General features: G+C 50.8%; 1 protein-coding gene across 1 annotated transcript in view; it reads right to left on the reverse strand.

Moving 5' to 3' along the window:
- Positions 1 to 9,744, reverse strand: part of MTMR4 (myotubularin related protein 4) — a 28,951-nt gene that overhangs the window by 16,031 nt on the left and 3,176 nt on the right. Inside the window, exons 3-6 of the mRNA XM_008636737.2 lie at positions 7,419 to 7,535; positions 6,687 to 6,769; positions 6,348 to 6,514; positions 4,456 to 4,552 (exon numbers count right to left, since the gene is read on the reverse strand). Of these exons, the coding sequence (XP_008634959.2) occupies positions 4,456 to 4,552; positions 6,348 to 6,514; positions 6,687 to 6,769; positions 7,419 to 7,535 (464 nt within the window). The remainder of the gene's footprint in view (positions 1 to 4,455; positions 4,553 to 6,347; positions 6,515 to 6,686; positions 6,770 to 7,418; positions 7,536 to 9,744) is intronic.

A 9,744-nucleotide genomic window follows, 5' to 3' on the forward strand; every position in this document is an offset into this window, starting at 1 on the left:
CAGGGCAGATAGGGAGCAAAGTGAGGGGGGTGAAAGGATGCAGACAGTACGCTCCAGAGGGTGGTCTGGTGTTCCTGAGCCCAGGCTATTCCAGCTGATGGCAACAGGCACAATCCAGTATTAGTCTATGGTGCTAGTGAGGAACTTCCAGCCACGTTGGAAAAGGGCACTTCAGTGTCTAGACAGCTCCACGGAGAGCCCCAGGCAGCAAGCAAGGGTGGCTAAGGGATAAAAACAACTGGGTGAGGATGAGGAATTCAGGAAGCAAAATTAAAGCTGTCAGTTAAGAAGGTGAAGACCAGGTTGTCTGTGGGAGGATGTCTGGGCTTGGACACCTCTGAAATGCCTCAGATTCCATGAGTAAAGGTGGTCAGGAAATTAGAGAAGCAGCGAAGTGTGACTGAGGATGCAGGAATGTGGGAGAGGGTTAGCACCTGTTCAGGTCTGGAGGAACTTCTGGAATATCTGAGTCTATACATGAACAGGCTTCCCTGAAGTGCAAAGAGTTCCCTGGCACCTCAGCTGAAACATGGGTGATGTCTTAAAGTACAAACTGGGGAGAGGTAGTCCAGGAGAGGCTCAGGATTGTATCTTCCAAGAGTTAAATCACTAAAACTCTGTAGCCTTAGGAAAACAGTAAGATAGAAATCAATGAAATTCAGGTAGGAAATGGGACATCTTTAAGAAGCTAAGCCAAATTCAAGCAGGGTGCATAGACACAGGCAATGAGGTCAAGACAAAGAGACATGTCTTTCTATGCTAGAATTCCAGAGGAATACAGTAGAGGAAATGAAAACCCAGGATGAGGAACTCTGTTGGCCTAACAGTATCTTATAAACTGATACAAGGAAAAATATTTGTGGCACCCTAAATTTCAGAGCACAAGCTTTCTAAGAAGGCTGAAATAGGCCAAGCTTGTGAACTAAGTGTGGGCAACTTCCAGGGGAAGGTGGAGGTAAAAGTGTGATGCTCAGAGTGACCAGCATCCACCAGAATGAGCAGGGATCAAATCCCAGGCCTAAAGAGAAACAGGACAGCGTTGAGGCTACACTACCAAGCCCTGGAGTGACAGGAATGACATCCACAGCCACTGGAAGAGATGCAGAAAGGCTGCGAGGGCAGAAACTCCCATGGGAGACTTGTGTTGCTTCCACACAGAACGCACCGGTGTCTGAACCAAAGGTGACATTTTCAGACACATCCAGGTGTTTCTTGGTGCTACCAGCAAAACTATACAGAAGTCCCTGACTCTTCCTTTGGGCCTAAGCTGCTCCAAAGTAGAATAACTGAAAAATCCCTTTCTTACAGCATTTATCACTCAGCAGATTCAACAATGTTTCCAGAGGGGATAAGGCTCCCACAACAGCAACAACAAAAAAAGTCTACGTTCAGTGCACTTGGGAAGAGTGAACGTGGCTTTTGGGAGGGAGGTCACCCTCATGTGTGAGAGCTACCTGAAACATCAGTGAACGAGCAGATAGGGCAGACTCGAATTTTCAGAAGGGGGTTAAATTTTTGAAATTTTTTGTGTGCCTGTGTTTTTTAGCAGGTGTCTCCCCACAGAGCTGAAGGATGCTTCTCTTAGGAAACAGCTGCTCTTGAGAAGACAAGAAATAGCTCAGAACCTCAACGATCATTTTTCACCACAATGGGAGCTCTAAAGGGAACCACCTGCAGTGGGGTGGCCTGGAAAGCCCTGGGACCAGGCTGAGCCAGACCACCAAGGGAAACAGCCTTGAACTGTGAGGGCTGATGGCAGGAAAGGGTGGCTGGAACACAGACACAGGAATGAGCACCTGTGAACAAGGATCGATGGACAACCTTCTTCCCACAAAGCTAACAGTGAGAGAGATTGTGGAATCAGGGAATATTCTGATTTGGAAGGGACCCAAGAGGATCGAGTCCACCTCCTGGCCCCGCACAGGACACCCCAACAATCCCATCCTGTCCCCAGGAGCCTTGTCCAAGCTCCTCCTGCACAGAAGGCAAACACATGTACCACTAACAGTCCTCACAGACTTATTGTCCACATGTTCCTGTGGCAAATCCGAGCAAGGACACTAATTATCACTTCCCAAGGGTATGGATAGTATTAAAATGTATAGAGAAGCGTAAAAAAGACAAAATGTGAATTAAGAGCAGTCCCAGAAACCAGTAGGAAACACCATCTGGCTAAAGCAGTAACAGAACTCCAAGCAACTTCTTCCTCATAAACTCAAAGTTAAATAAAACCACAACCATAAAAAGATGAAACCTGAAAATGAGCATCAACACTGGAGGAAAAGTGGGTTTTTTTTTCCTTTATCTGAAGGAACTACACGTGTACCAAACCCACCAGCACCAAGGCTGATATGAAACAACTCCCACCTCGGATGGCCTGTGTGCACCAGATGGGAAATGCTGGAGTGATCCCATTTCCCTGGGTATAAGATCCCTGAAGATGTGAGAGCCAGGGAGAGACTGTGTAATAATTTTATTATCACTGTATACTTTTATCAAGACTCAAGGAGTGGTTATTATAAGCTTGTATTGCTCTCATTTTATGATGGCTGTCGCCAGAAAGAAGATAATAGTTCCCAGATAAGGACATCTCGGAACAGACTTGAAAGACAAGCAACAAAGCCATTACCTTGGAGTATCCTGTCTTTAACAACACTGTTTTGCAAATGCAGGGAAATAAAAGATAAAAGGACTATAAACAGTTAAAAAGTAACCTGATCCCTGTGAATAGAGGCAGGTGGTTATGATCAAAAGCCAAAGCAGGATTTAAAGCCACACTCCCCCAGCAGCAAGAGAGAACTGGTTTGAGTTGCACAAGGCAATTACACCACCCCTGAGATCCCGGGATGTCTGCAGGAAGCTGGGACCTGCGAGGAACCCCAGGGAGGAACTCGGCAGGTGGAGGGAAGCAAAGCCAGGCCCACACCCAGCTGGCTGAGGTTTGTTTTAAGTCCTTTCTTCCCTGGTTTGCTTGGAAATCAAACTCCTGTCTTCAGAGAAGGTGGGTAATGGCTGTGGATTACTGGCCAGGAAGCAAAGCACAGATGGTCAATGGAAGCTGAACTTCCTGAAATAGTCAGAGGGAACCACACCCCAAGATCCAGCAGGGAAGAAAGCCTGACATGCTGAGGGCAGGGACCTCAGGCTGTGCACTCCAAAACTGAGCAGTTCAGAACAACTTTTACTTGGCATCCTTGGAGAAACTGTGAAAATGCCAGAAAAGTCACGTGAACAGTCCCAAAGCAACAACATGGTCAGTAGGGCAGAGGGAAAATGGAAACCACCCCCCAAATTTAGTGCTTGTGGCCTGGATTCTTCAGGTAGAGAAAACAGGCAGCAAGCTCCCAAACTGGGATTTCCCCAGTCCAGTGTGTCCGAGGTTTCTCATAGTCTCCACAGGAAACCAGTGACCTGGAACTGTCTAATCCATAGGTGATGGGGATGCCTGGACTGGCTGGGACAGAGAGGAAAGGCTGAGGGATACCAGTAGTTTCAAGAACAGGATTATAGGGAATGCACAAATGAGTATGTCCATCAAACCCCAGTGACTTAATGCCACCTACTGCAACACAGTGCAGCTGCCCTTCTCCGAGAGTCCTGTGCTCCTGCAGGAATAGAGGACAGGCTGGAAACACTGACTGGTGCAAAAAGGTCTCTTCCACTGTGATAGTGGCAAAACCTTGTGGAGATCTCCACTCCAATGCCCTGCTCACAGGGACCACCTCCAACACTGGCTCACCTGAAATGTGACACCACAAAGATGGAGAACCCCCCCGCTCTGCTGGGGATGTGCCCAGCACACCACCACGTTCCCAGGGAATGCTCTTTTCCCTCCCATATTGTGAACCTCCCAAGCTGCACTTTGGGGCCGTCACCTCTTGTTCTCTCACGTGCCACTGCCAGGAGTTTTACTCCATCCCTTTGTGAATGCCCTGCCAGCAGCTGGAGGCAGATCACCCTTTAGCTTCTCCTGCTCTGACTGAATGAGCCTCACGCATTCCCAGGCTCCTGAGCATCCTCACAGCTCTCCACTGGCTCACCCCCAGCTCATCACAGAGCTGAACAGCTGCCTGAGTGTATGAAAACTGTGGTTGTTATGTCAAACGGAGCATTCTACGGAGAAGGACTGACCAGAAAGACAAACCCACAATGGGTGGACCTCCAGACTTCCAAATGTCTTCCATGAGGAATTAGAGCCACCACATTATAAACTACCTGAGTCAGCATTTACAATTCCTGCTAGCTCTGATGTTTGGGCTGTATTCCCTCTCCAATTCCACGATGTGAAAGGCAGAAAGAAAAGGGATCTGGCTCATCTTCTGATCTGCCTGGGGGCTGTCAAGGCCAGGAAGGAGGATTAGCTGGAGTCTGACTCACCCACTGCTCTGCATGGGGATCACCAAGGGAAAGGCAAGGCAAGAGGAGAGTGGGAAGAGCCCGGCCATGAACACTCACTTGTAGTTGTTGTTGATGTCAGAGACGCGCCAGACGTTCTGCAGGTCGAAGCCCATCCTCACCAGCTCCATCTCAAACCGGAACCTCACGTGGTCCCCTGAGGAGCAGAGCACAGGGAGTTACTGACAGCACTGAGGAAACCCGAACATGTTTGTGGAGCTCCACAGCAACTGACACAGGCTGGAGAGAGTCACAAAACCACAGAAACCTTTGGGTCAGAAGGGGCCTTAGAGGTCATCCCGTTCCACCCCCTGCCATGGGCAGGGACACCTTCCACTGTCCCAGGCTGCTCCAAGCCCCAATGTCCAACCTGGCCTTGGGCACTGCCAGGGATCCAGGGGCAGCCCCAGCTGCTCTGGGCACCCTGTGCCAGGGCCTCTCCATCCTCATTAAAGAAACATCCCATCAAACCCTGCCCTCTGTCACTTTAGCACTGTTCCCCCTTGTCCTGTCACTATCCACCCATACAAAAAATCTCTCCCTCTTTTTAATAAGCTCCTTTAGGCACTGGAAGGGGCTCTAAGGTCTCTCCCTGGAGCCTTCTCTTCTCCAGGAGAACCCCCCCAGCTCTCTCAGCCTGGCTCCAGAGCAGAGGGGCTCCAGCCCTCGGAGCATCTTTTTGGCAAAGGAGAAACTCCTGGGCAGCTGGGTGGCACCAGGGATTGTGCTTCAGGAGCCAGAAAGATTGTCCCTCACAGGGGTTCCTCTGCTTGTTTTATCAAGTCAGAACTCATCTCAGGGCACAGAAACAGCCTCTCCATGTCAAGGGGGGTGTGGGGGTTAATTTAACCCACTTCTGCCCTTCTGGCAGAGACAGCTTCCAAAGTGGATGTCAGGAACCCCATGGCAAGGAGCACTGAGCACCCACCCCAGGCAGTTCCTTCCTCCAGACTGCTCTCAGATGCTGACTCAGGGTTTCCTCTCTCATGGTTTAAGCCTTGCCTCACAAATTCTGGAGGCCTTTGTTGCTCCAGTGTCAAATCTTGTTAATAAATAAATACTGCAAAGCTCTTCGCCTCAGTCCTATCCTGCAGCAACAACTTGCACAGGTGAGTTTATTTATACTAGAGAATAATACTTTCCCTAAAGGAAACACAGCAAATATCTCTGACTGCTGGGGTTTGGGGCGTGGTAAGGACACAGAGCTTACCTTTCCCCTATCAGCTTCTCCTGGGATAGCTGTACTGTTGAACCCCATCCCTCCACCCAGCCTGTCTTTGGACATTCCATTCAGGCTACTGCTGCTCTCCTCTAGGCTCAGCACATTTTTCAGTCCAAAGCCAGGTTTCTCACTCATTTTAATTCCTTTTTTAAACAGCTTCATCATGGATAAGACAAAGCAACTGGAAGCAAACTTTGTGCTCCCAGGGAAGGGAAACTCCCAGTCCACACGAGGGCACCAGCACAGCTCTGGTTTTCTCTTCATGGACCCAAAGATTTGATTTGTGCCTGTGTAAGGATGAGCCAGAGCTCTCCACAGACCTGATCCTGGGAGTGTCACAGCATTTTTGGGTGTTGGAGAAGAGATGCAGATGGGCTCATATTAATTAGGCTGCCTCAAAACTGATGCTGTTTGCCACTCCAGGACAGGACTGCCTGGGGTCTCCATCACCTTGATGAGGGAACTTAAGTATGGGATGTTTTCTCATGAGGAGAAAGGGAAAAGCTGCTTCTGTGCTGCTGGCTCTGAAAGTTTCTTGTTGTGTTTATAACTAAATCCTTTCACTGTGCTTCTTATCCAGCACCATCTGGCCATCAGCTGGATCTCTAGGCCAGGCTCAGGATGACCTAGCCAGGCGAATTTGAAATCAGACAGGGTTTATGAACAAGAGCTCAATTGCACTGCAGTGCTGCTGGCCAGAGGAGCAGGATGAGCCAGGCCAGGAGCTCACCGGGACGGCAGAGATGTGCATGTTGATCCTCCTCATCCACACACACCCCCAGGCACCAGGCGTGGTAGGCGAACGCAAAGAGGTCCTCGGGCTTGGCGGGGCGGGCGATGGCTCGAGTCAGCCTCTTCAGCCACTCCTGGCACTGCTTGAAGGTGGAGAAATGGCACCTGCAAACCCGAAGGCAAGCCACCCTCAGTGGGGACACTCATCCAGCCAGGACTGAGCCAGGAAAAGGAACACGGCCCCAGACCTTAGAACCCTGACCACGGACAGCATAGAGGGAGCCACCAGAGCTGGTCACAGCCTGCAGCAGCTGCAGCACAGCAATAAACCAGATACCTGATCACTTTGGAGTCCTTGCAGACAATGTGAAGCTGGAACATATCCCGACACTCCACACTTTCCATCATCCTCAAAGGCACCTGCGAGGGAGGGACAGATGTAGGGCATGACAAGGCACACCACAGGCCAGAGCAGCCCCAGCAGCCATGCCCGCAGGCTCCTCACGCTCCAGCACAGCTCCACCAGGCATGAGCTGCTTCTGTGAACTACAAACCCACTCCCAGGGTTAGGGAGCTCCGTGAGTCAGCACAGAGCTCCTTCCATGATTACTATTCTGATTTCTGTCCTCTCCCTCGGTAATCTCCCACTTGGGGCCAGTTCCTGACTCAATCACATCCAGCCAAGCACAGGTAACTGAGCCAAGCAACAGCTGCAGGAAGAGATGGCAAGTTAAGGCAGTGAGGGAAAGCCTCAGGCTCCCACTGCCTGACTCTGTGTTGGTGAGAAATCTCATTAAAACTGGTCTGCAAGAGACCTCAACAGCCTTAAAACCACCCAAGGGTAATGGCTGAATTTAAAGAAAACAGCAAAGGAAAAACCTAATTACTGTCCAAAGGAAAACGCCATCCTCACACCTAAATGCAGCAGCAAAACAGCAACCGCACGCCCAGGCCTGGCATCCTCCAAGAGGCACCTTCCTGTGCCACAGCCCCCAGGAACGGGGTATTCCCACCCCTCCCTGCTCCGAGACCCTGCGAGAGCTGATGGGGCAGGCAGGGCCAGACTCACATTGATCACAGAGTCCTTGAATTTGATGTGCAGGCGGTAGTTAGAGATGGCGATCACGGCGTCGTTGGCATGGCCCAGGTACTCCACCCCCTCGCCCTGCAACACAGTGAATGGCACCTGGAAGGGAGACAGCACCAGGTCAGGTCACACAGCCACTTTGTGCACTGCAACTCCCAGAGCCACTCTCCCATTGCCTCCTCCTCTCCCAAGGAACCGTTCCCAGCAACGTGCTCCTCGTGCCCGTGCCCCGAGAGCAGCACAGACAGCAGCCACTGCCCAGCCCCACACACTGAGCTCTTCCCAAGGACACCTCCGGAGCCAGCGAGCAGCTCCTGCAGGATCACGTGTGTGCCATGCACACCTGGCAGCGAGGGCTGGCCTGGGGACAGAGGGGCTGACGGGCCCTGCTCTTCAGACAGGGGAAACCAGCCCTGGCACAAGAGGCATGGAGAGGGACGTGACTGCAGGACAGCTCAGAGAGAGGATGGGGAGCACTCAGCACAGCTCCTGAAAGAGCCCAACACCATGGGGAAGCACTGGAAGGGGCTGCCCAGGGAGGTGGTGGTGTCACCATCCCTGGAGGTGTCCAAGGAACAACTGGATGGAGCACTCAGTGCTCTGGGCTGGGTGACAAGGTGGGGATCAGGCACAGGTTGGGCTCAATGGTCTCGGGGGTCTTTTTCAACCTCAGTGATTCTGGGATTCTGGGACTGATCAGAAGCCTCTGCCCCAGGGCAGTGTCACCTACGTGATCCTGCTGTGCTATTTAAACATGGGGGGCCCTCAGCAGCACTGTGAGACTCAGCAGTACCATCCAGGTAAGCAAATGAACCAAAGATGTGCCCAGTTTCTGCTAACAAAGCTCTCAGGGATTCTCTCTGTACAGTGATTTATATGACTGAGGAAGCTTGTCCTGATTAAACTGCAAGAAAGCTTCATTAAAGTTACCTGTATTCCATTTTTTAAAATATCTAGATAATCAAGTGTCTGTTTTTCCCCATCAGTCTGGACATGCCATAGTTATTTTTGGAACAGGGGATCCTGGCAGACAGTCAAGTTTGACTTTTCTTATATTAAAAAAAAGAAGGCAGAACAGCCTAAAATTCACCAGGCCCCTTTGTCCTTAGCTAATCAGGCTCCTCCTGTTCTCTGAATGCCACCTACACCAGGTGATGTCGGTAACCCATTATGTAAAAAGTGTCACGACACAGCTGAAACCTGCCAGACAGGGCAGCTGATGACACAATTCATTACACTGTAATTAGTACAAGTCAGACCACCTTCTCTTTATTTCGAAGTTGTCTCTATGGGTTGGGTATAAAAACCTGAATTTCCTGGATTTCAAGTGACAACTGTACTAACAACTTCTCCTTTCTTTGTACAAAAATAACCAGCTTAGACTGGCATATGTCTGAACACTCTTGAAAAATATTAATTATTTGCCTAAGAGAATATCCTCTTTTTATTTCTGCAGTTGATTTCTGCACGCTTGCCAGAGCTGTTTTTATCTGGCATGTGTTTCTCCTGCTTACGTGGCTCTTTCACACAGCAACAGAAGGGAGACAGAACAGAAAGGGGCTGGTAAGGCTGCAAGAACGGACAGAGGGAAATCCTGGAATAAACCAGCAGGTGCCTGAATACAGCTTGTTATCAACTGATGGCAGCCTTCTAGAGTCACAGGATCCTGGAATGGTTTGGGCTGGGAGTGATATCCCAACCCAAGCTCATCCAGTTCCACCCCTGCCATCGGCAGACACCTTCCACTAGGCCAGGCTGCTCCAAGCCCCATCCAACCTGGCCTTGAACACTCCGCTTTACAATGAATTAACGATTTACTGAAGGCAAATTACGCTTGGGAGGGTTGAACTTTACTTCTCCACGCAGCAAACTAAGGCAGAGTCTGCTCTTCTCCAGGAGCCTCGGCTCAGAGTCACCTCAGCAGCTTCACCCCCCAAAGCCACAGCCCTGCAGCCCTGACCCTGCACAAGTCCCCAGCCTGTGGCTGTTCCTTCAAGCCAACAGCTCCCAGCCCTTGCTTTCCCCAGCACCATTTGCCAAGGCAGTGACAGCCCCAGAACAAACTCAGACACTGCAGCAGCAGCAAGAACAAGGTGAGCCTGGCTCCAGCCCCAGAGGAGGATGATGAGCACTGGATGATGTTAAAGGAAGCACCAATCCCCAGGAGGGAATGCTGCCCTTGCTGCACAGCAGCAACAGCACCCGGGGCTCTTCCCAGGGCTTTCTGCAGCAGGAGGCTGGCACCATATGGAGGCTCCTTCTTCCAGCCACCGTGCAGCAGGAAACGGCAGGAGCAACATGTCCAGGG

The sequence above is a fragment of the Corvus brachyrhynchos genome, unplaced genomic scaffold (genome assembly GCF_000691975.1).
Source record: "Corvus brachyrhynchos isolate BGI_N302 unplaced genomic scaffold, ASM69197v1 scaffold137, whole genome shotgun sequence".
Lineage (NCBI taxonomy): Eukaryota > Metazoa > Chordata > Aves > Passeriformes > Corvidae > Corvus > Corvus brachyrhynchos.